General features: G+C 41.8%; 1 protein-coding gene across 1 annotated transcript in view; it reads left to right on the top strand.

Annotated features, from left to right (window-relative positions):
• LOC108572696 (Down syndrome cell adhesion molecule-like protein Dscam2) overlaps window positions 1–18,945 on the top strand; it is a 143,867-nt gene that overhangs the window by 10,067 nt on the left and 114,855 nt on the right. The window contains exons 2-3 of the mRNA XM_017934968.1: window positions 2,639–2,800; window positions 5,491–5,640. Of these exons, the coding sequence (XP_017790457.1) occupies window positions 2,639–2,800; window positions 5,491–5,640 (312 nt within the window). The remainder of the gene's footprint in view (window positions 1–2,638; window positions 2,801–5,490; window positions 5,641–18,945) is intronic.

The following is an 18,945-nucleotide window of genomic DNA, read 5'->3' as shown; positions in this document are numbered from 1 at the left end:
GATGAAAACATATCAAGGGTTGCACGTCTCCCAAAAATGCGTTGTTTCGGCTGTGTGCCACTGTGTGGGGAGTGTGCCCGGAAGTGTTGAGTTGTGTTGCACTGAGGACATTCGAGGGTGAGTGTCAGTTCAGGATGGCCGAGTGTAGTATCGGGGCCTCCATACCCAAAAATAGGAAACCTCGAAGGTAGAATATAGAGAGAGTGGTTGGCGTAGCGCGCAAAGCCTCGGCTTGCTAAGCCGAAGGTCCCGGGTTCGATTCCCGTTGGGTCCCTCAATATTTTTCCCTAGGTTCCTACACCGGTGTTATGATAATTACATTAAACAAACGACAACGGCACCATTGATAGAATATTCCGCGAGGGTTGTACGTTTCGTTGAATTCCAAGTTGTTTGCTCCGGTAGAACGTGTACATTCGAGGTTGAACATTCTTCAACCGGGCGACAGTACTGTTCCGCTGTATATCTCCCGGCTGGAGAACGAGGTCCGTATCGATTTGACGAAATAATTTAGTCTCCGGTAGGAGAGTGGTAAAAGTGACGAGTGCAGGCGACCATGGCTCGTCGTTGTTAAAAGTAATCCATTATTCTCGGTGGAACAACCAGCTGGAAAAATATATATTCTCCCTCTGGTGGTTAACGCGTTAGCCCCGAAGCGCGACACGGACGGAACGTGTGCAAGACGAATTTGTCGAAATTTTACGCGATGCTCCGCGTTTAATGAAATAACGAAACAGCAACCGGTTTCCGGTGTTTAATTGATGCGTCATGAATTTATCGCGCGTGTAGCGGGACGCGATACACAACTATGAAGTCTGGTTAACGAAGCCCTGTTTAACGTTATTACGTATACCCAAGTTTGGTTATCGACGCCGAGCACCGCGTATCGCCTCGGACAACGGGGACTTCGTCGATTATGGATGGAACGACACGGTCATTCTTAATTTCATGAATTTATCGCGCGTGTAGCGGGACGCGATACACAACTATGAAGTCTGGTTAACGAAGCCCCGTTTAACGTTATTACGTATACCCAAGTTTGGTTATCGACGCCGAGCACCGCGTATCGCCTCGGACAACGGGGACTTCGTCGATTATGGATGGAACGACACGGTCATTCTTAATTTTGGAAACGTTAACCTAATCTTAGTTCCCTGGAGAGAGTGTCTGATGTGGTATAGTAATTCTTTATTCCAGTGTAACGTCTTAACGATTTTCGAGTTTGACACCTTAAGTTTGAGTGGAACTCCAGAGTATCGTACTGTGTTGTCTGGTTTGCTCCAATTCCTCGAAATTAGGAGCAGATATTGGGGTGTCGCTGAATTAAAACACTTAAGGATCGTCGTTGCGTAGAACTTTGACGCGCGCGTGGTGAAATAGAGAATAAACACGGAAATGGAGAAAATAGGGCTATTTAAGGGTTCTAGGAAGATGGACTTTGGGTTGCGACTATGCAGGAGAGTTGGAAGGTGAAGAGTCCAGTATGAGTAATGGTGAAAGTGGGTGACTAGTTGTAAATACAGATAAAACTAAGGACTAAGAAGGAAAACATTTGAGGGTGTAGCAGTACGTTTTAAGAAATTCTTATCGATGGTTTAAGTTTGAGAGTGTTTAAAATTGTTGGGGATTCTTTTCAGGGGTGATACAGGTTACTTTGTAGCTGGGATTGGGAGAGTAATTTTTTGAAAATGAGGGATTTTTGTTTAGTATGGAACTCTGGAGTTCTAGTCGGACTTAGAGGGTTAAGACAGCAATGGCCGCTCGAAAAGCGTTCATATTTGAGAGTGTAGAAAGTTATGTACATATGTGCAATTTAAGTTTTGCGAGTTATTACTGAAAATCGAGTAAATTGCTTTATTTATCACAATCAATCTGTTTTTTTACAAAATTATAAAGAGAACAGTTTCTATCGTAATTTAAATTTTACAAATTGTTACTAAAAATCGAGATAATGAACTTTATTTATCACAGTCAATCTGTTTGTTACAAAATTAGAAAGAGAACGGTTTCTATCGTAATTTAAATTTTGCAAGCTTTTACTAAGAATCGAGTAAATTATTTTATCAGTCGTTTGTTTTTATAAAATTTCACTTGTAATTCACATTACTCCCTAAATCTCAACGTCAGAAGTCAGGATTTATTAAAACATACAAAATACTTCGAGTGTAAATGCAACTAATGCGTCGAATTAAAATTGAATTTTATTAATGTATAATAGAGAGAAAACGATAAACAAATACATATCTGAATATTCAAATTTTCGAACCAGCGTAGCGTTAATAATTATACGAAATTTCGATGGGTGACTATCTCAACAAGCGTTCAACATTGTGCAACTATGAAAACGTTGAATATCTCGAATAGCGAAATTTTCAACTTTCCGTCCAATACGAAAAAAGAATTCCTTAAATCTATCGACAAATTTCCGCTAATTCCATCCTGAATCCTTGAAAATGTACAGCAGATAACGAGAAAGCATTCACTATAGTCGTTAATGAAACGGCGAGCATTTTTTTTTTCCTCGCGTTTGAGTAGAATGTAGTAGGGCAGAGTGGTTTTCTGGGCAAGCGAAGCCGACCCTGTCTGCCCTGCGCTTTCGAGGCACGCTTTCGAGCGGCTGGTTGTTTGTGTGTTTCAGTGGTGAACCAACGTTACGATCCGGAAGTGCAATGTCCCGGCGGTTTCCTCGGCAACAACGTACTTATGCGCTGCAACGTGCCCGGTTTCGTTCGCGACCACGTCACCATTACGTCTTGGCTTCAGGAGCCATCCTTCAACATCTACCCGTCCACGATGGGAGGTGAGTGACGCTCCGTATATCCTCTAATGACGTCTCGTCGTAAATAATTGTCGCGAAACAAACGCTAGATCCCGTCCCTGCAATTAATTTCATATATGAAAAATTTATTTAAATAAATATACAGGATGTAGGTAATATTTAATTCTGCCACTTGAAATATTTCCGTTTCGATTGAACCTTTTGTTACCGTAGATTTCGGTACGAAATGCGTGTGGTAGACGGTAGATTTTTAATTAAAATTTTTCGTTTTGGTGTATTGAAGTTCGAAAAAAATTTATATTGAAAATTTATCGGTTTTAAATTTGTTTTATTAAATTAGGGTGGAAGTGTGCAGAGGATAAATATTGAGGGTTAAATTAAGATGGAAGTGTGCAGAGGATACAAAATTGCGGGTTAAATTGAGGTGGAAGTGTGTCAAGAGGCGCCAGCGTGGAAAAATATTCGAAACGCCTATAGGCGGCAAGGGCAGAGCGCGAGAAAATTTCGAATGCGCCTATAGGTGTCAAGGACGCAGTGCAGAAAAATATTCGAAACGCCTATAGGCGCCAAATGCACGATACGAGCACATTTCCTAAACGCCTACAGGCTTCAAGGGTACAGCGCGAGAAAATATTCGAAACGCCTATAGGTGTCGAGGACGCAGTGCAGAAAAATATTCGAAGCGCCTATAGGCACCAAGGGAACGGCGCGAGCACACTTTCAAAGCGCCAAAAATAGTGAGAGACTTAAAATTTTATAAAAATGTTTCCTACAGAAGTTGCACAGTTTTATGGGGTCCAGCGTATAGTAACAATAGTTTTATTCCGTTGCAAAACGAGATGAGAAGGGCAACTGTGTTTTTACATATAATGCTATATTTTTTATGCAAGGCTTCAAGGTCAACGAAGGTCGTATAAATAAAGTGAACAATCGTTTTGAGGTGAACTTTGAACATCTCCTTTGAATTTTTAAACGTAGTTAAAAATGTCCATGACACTTGCAACATGTTCCTTTACAACATATTAGGTTGTCCGGAAATAAATTGCGGTTTCTGTACCTGAGACTTAAAGACGTGTAGTTTTGCTTAGAATGAATTTATTTAATCGAAATAATTTCCATTAGATTCTATACACTTTTTCCAACGTTTTACAAGAGTTCCTATTCCATTACAATAAAAATCAAGAGTTCTAGAATTAATAAATTCCGCGAAGGTATTTACAGCATCCTCTTTATTGCGGAAGATTTTTTCTCGCCAAAAGTTATTCAAATGTTTAAAAAAATGGTAATCTGTAGGGAATAAGGAGGGTGTTTTAATGTTTCATAACCCAATTTGTGAATTATGATACGTGTGGGCGGGTGTTATCGTGTAGGAGTATTGGCCCCTTACGATTTACCAAACTTGGTTGTTCAACAAATAACTTTCTACGCATTATAATCATTAGATGTGCTTTCACCGAATACATGATTGATAGTGCGGGCAGTCCATTGTTACGTTTTTAAGTTATACTCGGAACAAATGACGGTAAAAAACAAAAGTGTATCGCTTATATGATAGAGCGACGTCTACGCGTTCAAATGGTATACTACTTGATAAACATAAATTTCAAATACATAGTACAGAAAAGCCCTAAATATGACACAACAGAAAACCGCAATTTATTTCCGGACAACCTAATAGCTAAAAAGCAAAGTTGGTCTTCTTATCTCGTTAATCATTCACAATAAAACTATTGTCACCATACACTGGCTCTTACAAAACTATGCAACATTTAAATATTTTGAAAGTATTTTTACAAAGTTACAATCACAGTGGAAATATTTCAAGTGATAAAGTTAGATAAAGCACCCTGTATATAATAAATTAACGAAGGTACAATAGATACACCTGAATTTATTCAAATTTATTCATTCTTATATGAAAAGAAAATCACGTCTTCCACGTGTGCAAGGTGAAATTTCTCAGAATTTTCCGCGAGTAAATATCGAAGCCGGTTTCGTGGATAATTGAGTAACTCGAAAGCAAGTCGCGTTTCCCGCAGATTACCACACAGTCTCTCGATTTTCCACGGTGTGTCCCATATTTCACAAAGAAAGTACAATCTTCCCGCGTTGGAAAGGCTTTCTCTCTTATTCGCAATTGGTAGAAAAAAAAAAAAAAAAAAAAAATAGCATCCTTTACGTTCCGCCTTCGGACACAGAGTGCACAGTAGGCATTGTCGATGCCGAAAGTTTCCGCCGCAAGCCCGTTAACGAGGCAAACTTCATTAATTATGGAGGAGTTCGATCAAGGTACGCGCCGCGGAGGAGGGCAAGCAGGCAGGCCCCAACCTTCTGAATGTGCTCGCTAATAATCCAGACGGATTTGTTAATACACTCATCAATTGCAGTAAGACGATCGATAGTAGAACAGCCGAAACTTTCGTCGTTGCACGGTTCACGGGTTCAAAGTTGAACGAACTCGACAACGAGATTCGCGGAGAACCTGGACCGGGTAGTGTGTTGTAGTGGTAGTAGTAGGTAGAAAGCCGTATCGAAACTCTAGATCGAATATTTATCGCGGTGATTCGCGATCGTTTTCGACGTGTCCTCGTACAAGATAGGAATATTCGAATTCGAGGGGGAAAAGTTTCCTTTTTTTTTCTCGCGCACACGTGTACGTATGTATGTATGCCTGTCTCTCTGATCGAAAATGCGATTTCTGGTTCCCGTAGACGGCAAATACCACATGCTTTCCAGCGGGGAACTGATGATACTGAATATCACACGGGAGGACGCGGAACGGACTTATCGGTGCAGGACGCATCATCGTCTGACGCAGGAAACGGTCGTCAGCAGCAACGTCGGCAGGCTTCAATTGACTGGTGAGTGCATTAAAATCCGCTCTGCGCGGATCTACGGATAAGATAACGCGCTTTCATCCCGATTCACGATACTCTTGATTGAAAATTCGTAACGTGGCTAGCACACTGGTTTATCCTGCACTGCGTTATAATTAAATCATGCATGAATGTACGTATTTGTGTGAGCGTATACCACGGGTAATCCTTTTTGTTTTTCGGTGCTCGGGTAACGGATTTGTTTAGTCGAAGTGCGTTAAGTTGCTTATACGGAGTGAGCCGTGTGAAGTAAGCCACCTAATTATCTTCTTTAGCTATATTTTTTTTACGTAATTTTTAATAAATGGTTCCGACAGATGAATAGGATGGAAGACAAATTTTCTTCGAGAAATTTGCAAAAGATGAAAGGTAGTTTCACGTTTGAATTGAAATTTTAGTGGCAAAGATCATTTTAAGATCGTATTATTATGCATGTTAGTACGTAACGCGTGTGACAGATTCAGACATTCCAGAACGGCCGCAAAATTTTCTTTTCCTCTTTTATCATTTTAAAGTTTGTTTTATTGAACAAGCGTGAAAGAGTGCAGAGGATTAAATTGAGGCTTAAATTAATATGGAAGTGCGCCAAAAGACTCCAATAACAATGCGAACAAATTTTCAAAGCGCATGTAGCAGTGAAAGGGTTAAATGCACGTCAATGTCTGCTACAGCATAAAATAGAAAAAAAAAATATTTATATATATATATTCATGATTAAGGAATAAGTGACTTTGAGGAAAGGAATCGATCCAAATCGATCCATGGTATTAAAAATAGAGGCACTGATCGATGCAGTGAAACTTAGGATCGGCATGCGGTATTTTATGTTTTTCCATTGGAACTGAATCAGAACAACGACTGATATTTCTTGCCTCATACAGCCTCGACTGAATTTTCGAGTTTTTATCTTTCTAGGTTTCTACTAATTTTATCTCACCGTATCGCTCCCACCGACTGTACAACGTATAGTTGGGGCCACGATATAGCGAGGTCGTAAATTAAACTCTGAAGAATCGGCACCGATTGATGTTGCGGCACTCAAGGCCGTGTGTTGCAGTCTGTTTGAGGGTTCCAACAATAAACGAATGGTAGCATATGATTTGGTACTTCAAGTAGAAAATGGTATTTCATTTACAAATGGAAAATATGTTAATATTAAAGCTACACAATCCTTTTGCATTTTCTATCTGTATATAACACGAGCAGGTAAATGAAGATGTTAAAGACCTCAATAAGACCTTTACTTGTAACCGTACTTCCAAAAGCGGCTTTTCCCAGAAGAAAAAAACCCTAAATTGTCCTAGCTGAACTCAATTTTCAGTAAATATATTAGAATCAGTTTGACTTTCGCTGGATACAAGAATTCTTTGTACGGTCCTGACCATGGTTTCAAGTACTTATCTGCTCGTATCTCTGTCAATTTTCGGGTCCCAGCAGATAAAACATGTTTACTTTGACGTCTGACCGATTTTACGACCTCGCTATATCGTGGCCCCGACTATACGTACTCCAACGATAATCATCATCTCGAGTATAATTTTCGTTCCATACTATCCAAGTTTCTTGTTCTATGATAAGTTCCTTAAGTGGTATAGTCGAAGGAAAGAAAAGGTGAGAAAATTCTTTCGTAACAGTACAAACACATCTTGTATTCACGGCAAACAAGCGTCTAATAAAATATTCTATCGTTCTTCCTGATTTACATTTATGAAGTTGTAAGTCATACACCCCCAATTCGACGTCTCGTTCTATTTGTACTCCATCTTCCTCAAGGTTATTAAATCTTCCAGCCGCGCGCTTCAGAGGCTATTTAAAAATGCTTTCCCTGTACAGCGTAGACATTTCAGAGGATCCTGACTTTGCCGCCACCGCTTTATTTAATAAATCGTAGAGTAAACAGCGTCGCGGAATACGGTTTATTAGCAAACGGCATTACGGTACGGAGACTAGAACGCTCGTAGAATATTTCTGCCCGTTTGTTCCGGCAAAGCATTCGTAAACGACAGAGCCGAAACGGGCTGGAGGGGTGAAAAAAGAAGGGAGAGGATATTTCCACCGCGTTAACATACTTCCTTGCAAACGTTCGCTGTATCTTTTTCGAAAAGTTCGTTCACTCTCGATGCTCGACCGTTAACTCGGCTAATAAAGTTTTAATACGATACGGCGGAGATTTTAGCGTGGACCGTGGGACGGTATAAACCCTTTCGCTGCGGCAGATTTCAGTAAGCGACGCATGTGGCAGACGGTAGATGTTCAATTACGGCCGCAGAATTTTTTGTTTCGACGCTATAAAAGTTTTAAGGAATCGTAAAATTTGAATTAAAATTTTGTGATTTATTATTTCGAATATTAAGGTGGAAGTATGCGGAGAATAATGGTCGAGGCTTAGAAGGCTTAAACTAAGGTGCAAGTGTGCCAAAAGGCGTCAATGTTACAGAGCGAAAAAATTTCTAAAAGCGCCTATAGGCGCAAAGGTCACAGTGGGAGAAAATTTCTAAAAGCGCCTATAGGCGTCAAGAACACAGTAGAAGAGAATTTCTAAGGCGCCTATAAGCGCCAAGAGCACTGTGTAAGAAAACTTTCGAAGCGTCTATAGACGCCAAAGTCACAGCGCGAGAAAATATTGAAAACGCCTATAGGCGCTAAGGTCACAGCGCGTGAAAATTTCTAAACCGCCTATAGTCGTCAAAGACAGTGCGAATAAATTTCTAAAAGCGCCTATAGGCGTCAAGAGCACAGTGTAAGAAAACTTTCGAAGCGTCTATAGGCGCCAAAGTCACGGCGCGAGAAAATATTGAAAACGCCTATAGGCGCCAAGGTCACAGCGCGTAAAAATTTCTAAACCGCCTATAGTCGTCAAAGACAGTGCGATAAAATTTTCAAAGCGCCTAAAGTCGTCAAGGTCACATTGTGAGAAAATATTCAAAACGCCTATAGGCGTCAAGGGCACAGAACGAGAAAATATCGAAAACGCCTATAGGCGCCAAGAGCAGCGGAAGGTTTAATAAGAGGTATCGAAAGAGGAGATAGCAGTACACGGTCCCTTGGTTTTCGCCTCGATGAATCTATCCATAGAAAAAAGTTTCACCTCTAGCTGTGCACAAGAGCAGTTACTTCGCGAACGGAAACTTATTATTGCAGCTCGATACGATATTTACAAATTCCTCCGAAGGACCATTGAATATTTATGAGCCAAGCTACTTTGCACCCGAAGCGCCAGATGCTACGAATTCCGATTCTCCGTTTCTATTCTTCGATCTTTCTCCTTCTCCCTCTCTCTCTCTCTCTGCTCTTGCGATCGTTTATCGAGGCCACGAGAATCCAGGACGATCCTCCTCGAGTGCGTGATTCCCTAATTGGACAACAGCTAGACGTGACGCTTTTTCCCAGCACCTAGCTAGAAAAATTGAATTGGCCTCCACCCCCCTCTATTTTCCCATTCACTCTGTCTCGTTTATTCTCGTTGCGTCAGGTGAAGACGCTCTGCTATCAGTGGTTATTAAATTTTTTTTCAATAACAAACTTCAGACGTGGAACGAGAGCACGAAGCAGAAAAAAAACGAAGGAGAACGCGGTAACTGCCGCTGGATATTCCTCTCTTTCTTTCAGAGAAGGAAACTGAATTCCGTTTTCAACCGATGGCCAAATATGTTCGTTCGATTTCAATTAAACGTTTGCTCTGCTACTGGTCGATGCACAGAATCACCGCGGCGGTGAACTCTGTCAATTATTATCGCTGGGAGAACGTCGCGTAAGGGGTGAAGGAAAACACACGGGAAAGAGGAGCGTATTGTTGTCGGCCTGGCTGCGTATCATCGATTGTTTCGTGCTCTGTTGACGGGAGAAATTGCTGTTGAATGTTTTCTAAACTATATCGTCAATTCTCTTCTTATTCTTCTATTTTCTAACTATATCACAATGTTTCTTTCCTTTTTCTCCAAGATCTCGTTAACTAGACGTGTATCAAACCAGAGAAAAAGAGAATATTCTATGTAGGAATGCTAGATTAGAAGAATGATTGTACCGAGTGTGTGTGATTATATTGTGAATGTTCAGTTAAAAACGGTAGCTGTCTGAACGAAGAATAATTGGGTCCGAGCGATAGAAGTATGAATGATAAGTGTTTGGAACTAGAGCGCGAGAGTATCGGGCAAACGAAGGGTGCGCGACTCCCGAAAAGTTCGATGGACGTGACTGACTGAATTTTGAGAATATCCGCGAAGAGTGAAAGAGCTAGAGAAACAGAGAAAAAGAGTACGAGAGAACGAAAGAATAAAACAGGATGAATGAGTCGCGGGCGAGGCATTGAGAGTGAAGATATCGTAGAGCGAGAGCGCGAATTATAGAGTATCGGGAGTCGAGTAGAGTTAAGTGTTAGTCTTGAATGATCTTAGTGAACAAACTGTTGGAATCCGGGTGCGAAAGTAAACTCTGATTACATTCTTACGATACAACATTTATTCGCAACGATGATACTCCATACACGCGGATTTTTCTACAATAAGACGAGAACTTCGCGAAGAGAAGAAAACGTTGTGTTGTGTGTTGGACTAACTCTCTAATAAGGGATTTCTAGGTACATTTACAATGATGGAATTTTGGGGGTAAGGTGAACTTTGCTCTACTGACGAATTGCTATGCTCTGTTCAAAATGAGAGTAACCTCGCTTCGCGCATGGGGCGTGCCTAAGGCAGGGCTAGAACCACTAGAACGACCGAACCCCCACTTAACCGCCTACGTTTTTCTCCGTCTTACCCTCTGCTACGCTCTCTGCCTATGCGCAGAACGGACGAGAATCGGTCCGAGAGCGAGGTTACTCTTATTTTGAACGACGTATAGAAAGGACTCTGAACGGACAACTAGTGTTAGCTTTCTATGTCCATATCGGCTGTAGCCTGCCGGATGGTATTTCGGCGTCCACTTTCTAGCAACGGCTGCGAAGGGATGCGTCCGATGTAGATGTTGTATCGGACCCGGGACGGAAAAACCCCCTCTTCACCACTTAAGGATCATTAGAGGGGAAGACTGTCCCTTTCGGGAGGTGACTCGCTTCGCCGACAATGCGTTGCCCAGCGGGGACCACGTGGAGGTGGAGTCACCAGCCTGCGCTCAGTCTTAGACTCTGAACGGACAGTCAGCGTCTTGACGAGTAACTTCTTTTTCCAGGGTTACTATCCTCACAGTTGCATTACTATTTCCAGGGTAACTCCGTGACTCGCTATCGATAAACGGTTGTTATTAAATCTCGCATACCAGCTGTCTACCACCAAACGTTCCTACGCTATTTCACGAATAATCCTGCAGTCTTTTCGCTCTTTTATCCTCGAGGTAAGAGAAGGGTTCAAGGCTCGGTCCCTCGAGAGTGACGCGAAAGTGCAAACGTGGTGTCTCGCTAGGGCAAACATCGCGCTGGATATTACACGGTTACGAATCCGAATAAACTCACTTTTCCATCCCCCTTGGTGCACGCACGATCGCATACCATTCGATATTACGTGTTTCACGGTGGTAATCGATCGATACTACGGACGTGCGATGGCTAGATGTGTGTGCGTGCGTGAATGGGAAAAAGAGCTTCCGCCGGTTGGAGGGAAGTTCAGGTTGGTTCATTAACGGACGCGATGCAATTAGAGGCCTTATTTCTTGCGGTCGGGCCACTTGTCGCCCGTGTGCCGATCGTGCAATTCAACGGGATCGAAGATTGTTCTTTTGCCTCTTCTACGAGTGGCGGCTGTTTTAACGCGTGTTAACGCGATTTTGTCAATTAAATCACACGCTTTCGCTGACTTGGCTACAAAGGAGAGGGAATAACCAAGTGGAATATCATTTTATCGAGCATTTCGAACGGACGATTTTGCGATATGGTATAGCACATTTCCTTTCTATTTTATCTTTTTTACTCTGTTTATAAAAATTCTTTTACCGGCAATTTTTTTTTATTTTTTGTTGAATTTACAGTTTGGAATAATTCGATTTGAAATACGAGGAAAATGTGGAACTGGGTAATCCTAAATATTCTCTAATCCCTGTTCTCTCTGTTTTCATTCGTGAAGTTTCACGTGGTTGATAATTGACGTATGTGTGCGCCTGTGTTTCGCGTAAAACGAGATAAATACAGGGTGAGTCGCTTAATGTGATCGGTTTAGATTATTCTGTTGTTGATGGATCGATAGAAATTTATTTTGTGTCGCATAACGCGGTTCTAAGAGTCCTTTGAGGTGATTATAGTACACTTTTTATCGGTCCATTATTTTCACAATTTTCAAAATTAGCTTCAACTTATCATACATGAACTTATCATTTTTCTGCACTTGTTTTTTAGCAAATATTCTGACGAAAATGTCTTGTTTTCCCTCTGAATTAAAGCAAACAGTAAAAAAAAAAGTATTCTAATAAAAAAATACCCTAACAGTAAGAAGAAGTGCAGATGTCTTATAGAAAGAACTAAATAAGCAGTCGTTTTATTTACCATCCACTTGCATGTATTGCAGCTAATGGACAGCATTTTCAACATACACAGTAAACTCGCTAAAGTTTGAAATAGAAAATTATCTAGCCCCAGGAAATCACATTTTCCTACAAAAAAAAAATATTCTGTATTACACTCCTTGAATTCGTCTCAATTCCCGCTAACTCAAGTAAAACTTCCAAAGAAATTCCAAAGGTCTCCTTAAAAGATCTCCTACAATCATCTTGTTGCGACCTGATTAGGACGCAACGGAGTCTCGGTTCGGCGGATTATAGCAATAAACAACTTAGTCACATTTGGCCGCTAGACCGAGGTGCCGACGTTCGACAGACCGCAATACACCCCCCGTGGACGCACCAGCGCGACACTCAGACAATAGGTCCCAAAAACACTCGTTACAAAAGGTCACAGCTTTCGTCGGCCAATAGCAGAACACACCACGCTTTCCACCTCCATAACACAACCACCAATCAGAACCGACCTAATGTCTATATATACACTTGCACACCTGAAAACTGTGAATCACTGTAAGACGAGTGCACGAGCGAACAATCCAAATTCAACTAAACATCTAAAAAACATCTAATCAAAACAAGAATTCATCAAAACATCTACAACATCTAACCAAAGGACATATATACTCCATTCAACGAGACGAGTCACCAAGTATAAACACGAGCACGTGAACAAGGCAGGGCCGACTTACGGATTCCAGATCCCCATATCGCATCGTAGGATAAGCTTTTTTTTTTTAATTCAAATTCTTTGACTATGGTATGGAGTTACTTGTTATATAAATATACCTAAATAACAGGATGAATGAAAGTACAAGAGGAGTTCCGTGTATAGTCGGGTCCAAGATATAGCGAGGTCGTAAATTAAGCTCTTAAGAAGCGGCACCTATTGATGCTGCGGTAGCTGATTATAATCTAATAATAACTTTATTCTGTATTTTTGCATTGTTTTTTGAAGTAGGATTATTGTAAAATATTTCACATTCGTTTTATGTATAGTTGGGGCCACGATATAGCGAGGTCGTAAATTAAACTCTGAAGAATCGGCATCGATTGATGTTGCGGCACTCAAGGCCGTGTGTTGCAGTCTGTTTGAGGGTTCCAACAATAAACGAATGGTAGCATATGATTTGGTACTTCAAGTAGAAAATGGTATTTCATTTACAAATGGAAAATATGTTAATATTAAGCTACACAATCTTTTTGCACTTTCTATCTGTATATAACACGAGTAGATAAACTAAGATGCTAAAGACATCAATAAGACCTTTACCTGTAACCGTACTTCCAAAAGCGGCTTCCCCCAGAGGGAGAAACCCTAATTTGTCCTAGCTGCATGCAGTTTTCAGTAAATATATTAGAATCAGTTTGACTTTCGCTCGTCCTGACCATGGTTTTAAGTACTTATCTGCTCGTATTTCTGTCAATTTCAATGTTCCGGCAGCTAAAACATGTTTACTTTGACGCCTGACCGATTTTACGACCTCGCTATATCGTGGCCCCGACTATAATTATTATTTCTTTATTCTATGTTGCTCTCACATCTGGTATTTGATACTGAACTATTTTCGGAATCATTTAAATTTATAATTAATGGTTCTATTGCTGATTCAATTATACCATCTAATTGCCAAAATTTTTCTTCAAAATCGGTTATCACGTGATCAATACATTTTTTCCAATTTTCTGGAGTAACTACATTTATTGCTTACCACTGAACAGTACCTGAAGTCATAAAATACACATTTGGAAATCATTACGGTTTCTGCCTGCAAGACTCCTCGGCAAGGGACCACCATAACTTGGCCCTGAGTTGTAACATGTGACAGCCAATGACCATAGTCGTAGAGCCGATCACGTGAAAAGCGAGGGAGTTGTTTGTTTTTACTTAGTGACTCGTCTCGTTGAACGGATTGTAGTGTTTGCCGCCCTGAAAAGGACTTTTGGGGTTCCTCAGACTTCTGTCTTATACCTCCGTTCAGCAGAGAATCTACACAACTAGCTAGACACCGCCCCGAGATCGGGCGATGGAAAAATCCAGCCACGCCGCTGAGCGTTTTCAGCGGATGAGCCCTTTCGTTACGTTGTCAGTCGAACCGAGCAAATACCCCGACGTCGACTGCCACCGCATCCACGGGGAACCACTGGAAGGCGGACTCACCAGTACACGCAAGTACTGCGCTTTGACCCTGTTACAGGCGAAGGATCGTAAGGGAAGGTAATGGTTAGGATGGACGAGGAGATTGGGGAAAAGAAGAGGAAAGGTATTGGCGTTTTGGCACTCCTAAAGAGTAGCCGGTTGCCGTGCCCAGTACCCCGCTCCGCAGGAAGGCCTTACACCTTATTTTGGAACTTTGTCCGGTCATGGGCACAACGTGCGTTCGAGGCTCAGGAAACCGAAGGTTAGGAAACCGGGTGCTCGAGAGCACCTCCTGCAGTTTCTAACCAAAGGACAGACATCTAATCGAAATAAAAAACATCTAACCCAACAACGAAGTTTTAATACACCTCGAACCAGCGAGAACAATCATCAACCTGCGCTAGAACTCCTGATCATAAGATTTGATCAAGGTCCACGACGCGACACACCTTAAAGTACTAAACTTTGAGAAACAAAATTTGGATACGTCCACTAACAACAGAACACTCCGAGACGACCACGTTAAACGATTCACCCCGTACAAATACCATTCTTTCCCACTCCGTTAGAGTGTCGATAAAAAATCCGGCCGGTAACTAAGCCGGATCCTTGTCCGTGTCAGAAGACATTTTTTAATTGAATTTAATTCCCACCGCACGTTTCCCCGTCGTCCGTGATCTCGTCTCGGCTCATCAAAATCGAGCCACGTCGAAGGGGTTAATGAGCCATCGGGGGATGATCGACGGCGCTCGATCAAAGTAAAAATTCTCTTAGGCCGCGTAATTGCCAGGCTCAGTGGCGGCGAGGACCTACCGATCGAGTGCTCGTCTGAAAAGGTTTTTCCGTCGCTCGTTTTAGAAAGCAAGCCCCGGCATCACTTGTTACCGTGCCGCGTAGCGTCTGCTTTGGGGGTTGGTTGGTTCGAGTTGCGCCGCGACTCTGTGTACGAGAAGGTAGAGAAGAGAAAATACGAGATGGTATGTATGTATGTACATAGGGAGAGATTTTTTTTTGGAAGACGAAGATGAAGGAGAAGAAGAAGAAGAAGAAGCTGGAGAAAAGGGGAGAAATCTCCACTCGAGCTGGGCTAACTAATGATGCTTCTCTTCACATGCCACACCTACCCTCCAGATTCAACGTTGAAGCTTCAGACGTGCCTATACACGATGCGTGCAGAGAGAAAAAAAAAGAACGCTCAAGACATTCTGCACGTTCTTCGTCTCTGCTACAACTTCTCCCTTCGCTTCCTCTTTCCTATCATCACCACCACCACGTGACCGATCCTCGACGTAGCAAGCGTCATAATTCATCGCTCGTTTCCTATCTGCCTCTCTTATTTTTCTCCGTTTCGTATTTCTCCTTCCGTTCCTCTTTCTTTCTCCTTCCTTTAAGTTTTCTCCGCGTCTCTCTCTCTCTCCCTCGTTTCTTTTCCACTCTTTATTTCGACTCGAAGAGTGGTTTTTCTTCCGTTCTGTTTCCCCTCTCCACTACTCTACCCTCGACCGTCGCGTCGTGTTCTTCGATCGTTGGGTCTCGCTGTATCGACCCCTGTCATTCAGTCGATAAGTCTGCGCAGGCTGCCAGGGGAATAATTAATATACCGGCGGCTTAATCGCGAGCCACGGATGCGCCTGCCAGCCTCTCGTAATCACGACCGAAGGTAAACGAAAGTACCGCGAAAATTGGGTTCGAGGCGCGGATAACGGTGCAGGTTTGCGAAACCGGGGAGAAATCGCTTCTGGGGGATTTTATGAGAGACACGCTGCTCGTTTTTTGGTGATATTGGGTCGTATGGAAATTTGCGGCGGTTTGGAGATGTTGATTTTGAAGAGACTTGACTTTGCTGAAATTACACGTTTGTAGAATGTTTACTGAGATTCTAGGACTGAATGTAGTTTTTACTTCAAATAATTTCTATAACGTCTATCACTAACTCCTTAACGCTCGTGTCTTACACGTGCACAATTAATCCTCCAGTGTAATTTTGTTTAATTATTTTTGTTATTATTATTGAATAATACAATTAACGGGCTATGCCCTTTTTTACAGACTTACACAGCTAGTACAGACACATTCATACAATATCAATCTACATCTATTGTACTTCAGCCATTCTCAGGACTTGTCGAAGATTCCTTTTGAGGGAGGCTAGTGATACGTTAAAGTTATTGATACCGCGGTAATCTCCTCGCTTAAAGTTGTAATAGTAACAGTTAGTTCTTTGTATATTCATTGATTTAGCATTGATTAATAGTGCAGGATGATGTGTATCGGATGGTAATAGTATGTCTATAGCAGAGATGCAAGTGGCGGTGGAATTATTAGTAAACACAAGATCTAAAATGTTATTACGTGAATTAGTTATTGAATTTATCTGCAACGCGTTATGAAAAATTAAAGGTTTCTGATAAGAACTCAGCCGCCGCAATTTCAGTCGATGATGCTTTTCTCTCACTTCGCACGTTGGGCTATCTTTTCTATAAGGGAAAGTAAATGGGAAACTTATTTCTATACTCCTAGGAAGTAATTAAAATAAATGGAATTGATCGCTTTTGGCACATTAAATTGAGAAAAATGTGAACGTTGAAGGGTTAACCCTTTCGAAACTGTGGACGAGATATCTCGCGATCTAATGTCGTTTATGCGACGCTTCTAACGAGTTATCTCGCGCGTCTTTTGGTTGGAACGCGAGATATCTCTTAAAAATTCGGATGAAAAGGGTTAATTTCGCGTTAATGAAGCTTCGAATCTCCGAGATAAAGAAACTGCTGAAAGGCGTTTTCAATATCTTCGTTTCCTAAATCGATTTTGCGTAAGGAAATTGTCGAGTGAGTGGAACAAGTAGAAATCGTTTGGAGATAAATCGGAGAAATATAGAGGATGAGGTAGAACTTCAATACTCGGTTGATGCAATTTTTGTTTCGTGCAGTCTGCCGTTGGGATGCAAAAGGATAGGTTCTTTTCTGTTGACCAGGCTGGTTGCTGTACTTTCAATTTTTGACAGACCTCCTTGTACCGTCCGGAATATCGTATTTGCGATATTGTTCTCCTTCCCTTGGACGGTGACTTGCCTTGCTTTAGAAAGGCAAGCCTGCCTATTTGATAGGATGACGTGTGGGTGGAATGACACTACACCTTTTTCTTAATTTAACAAATAAAATATATTTTTGTTGTAATGATGTGAATCGCGAGGTATGCATTGTCAGAAAGTACTATGACTCGGAGTAGGGTGAGCGTAAAATGAATTAACGTGTCTACGTCAAAGCCTATATCTGCGTTATCTGAGCGTCGTTCGCAAAAGTATGCTTCGAGGGTCTCGTGAAGAGTGAGGACGCGTCGTCCTGCCGATCCCTGTCCACCCCTACGCGAACAGGCCCAGGGAGAGACCCAAAGGGGCGGAGTCACCCCCACCAAGCGCGCTGGGCCTGGCTTCAAGATGCTCGCTTCACCGTCTTCGGGACGGATTTTCTCACAAGGAACTCAGAAATTTCGGGATTAAAATTAGAATTTAACCCTTTAAGAATAAAAGGTGTCTCGGCCGTATCGTTTCGAAATTATTTTCAAGTTAAGATGAAAGTGCACAAGGGCTAAAATTAAGAATTTAGGATCTTAGGAATTTAGGAAATTTAGGTATCCTAGCTCTTCAGTAATAAAGTTCGAAATAAAAACGTTCAATTTCAATTTAGTCATGTTCTCTGAACTGCACAAAAGACAAAATCAAAGTAGAAATGCTCCGAGATACCTTAGCAAATTTTCAAAACACCTACATCCACCGATATCACCGAAAGGGTTAAATAAAAGCATCAAACATCAATCTATTTACATTTTCTCAAAACGAACAACTTAAACCCGCGTAAAAGCGAATACTTCAAATTTTTAATCGCAGCCGTTCGCCCGGCTCGCTTTTCAAATTATTATTTAAGTTTAATCAACGTTATTACAGCTGCGTGTCGATTATTGCGTGCACAGGGGACAGTAAAACGTCGGCGAATGTTTAAATGTAACGACAAATGGCCGTACGCGGGGCTAATTAGAAGCGAAACAGCCTGGCAAACGCAATTTGAGAATCTCCTTTTTTTTTCCCCCCACTCACCCTCCGAGCACAGATTTATACGAACGTGTTCTCGTAAAGTTCACTTCGCCTCGCTCGAGCTTGCGTCCACTATGGTACACACACATATAGTATTTCGAAAAAGAATTCTGTACAACGAAGCCCACATGGAAATTTCACGATGGTATTTAACAGTATCTCCCTATATATACACAGTGATACAGAGAAAATTCGAACAGGAACTGTGAATCGACAGATACTGTTTGCAGTAGAAGCGTCAGCTCGGAGATTCCGCTTTAATGGAACGCGGGGCTAGGCGGTTGATCGCGATCGACGAACGTTTCTACCCGGGGAGATAGAGCTCGAAACTGGGTGATGTTTACTCTGGTTTCTAGTGCCGGAAGGCGGTCAAACGGGAAAACTTGCGCGTTACACGAATTGTTTAGGATTTCTAGATAAACAGAGAAGAGCTGGACGGTTGGCGGCGGTACGGAGGAGAGAGGGGTGGTTTCGCGAGTTGTGCTATCTAAATAGAGATAACCTCTAACGGGATTGCAAATTATTATTAGTTCGTGGAGAACACACGGCACCGGAAACGACGTTTCGAATGCAAGCT

The sequence above is a fragment of the Habropoda laboriosa genome, unplaced genomic scaffold, assembly GCF_001263275.1.
Source record: "Habropoda laboriosa isolate 0110345459 unplaced genomic scaffold, ASM126327v1 scaffold22, whole genome shotgun sequence".
Classification (NCBI taxonomy): Eukaryota; Metazoa; Arthropoda; class Insecta; order Hymenoptera; family Apidae; genus Habropoda; species Habropoda laboriosa.
Note: the sequence above shows the minus strand (reverse complement) of the source record. Positions and strands in the feature narration are given on the sequence as shown.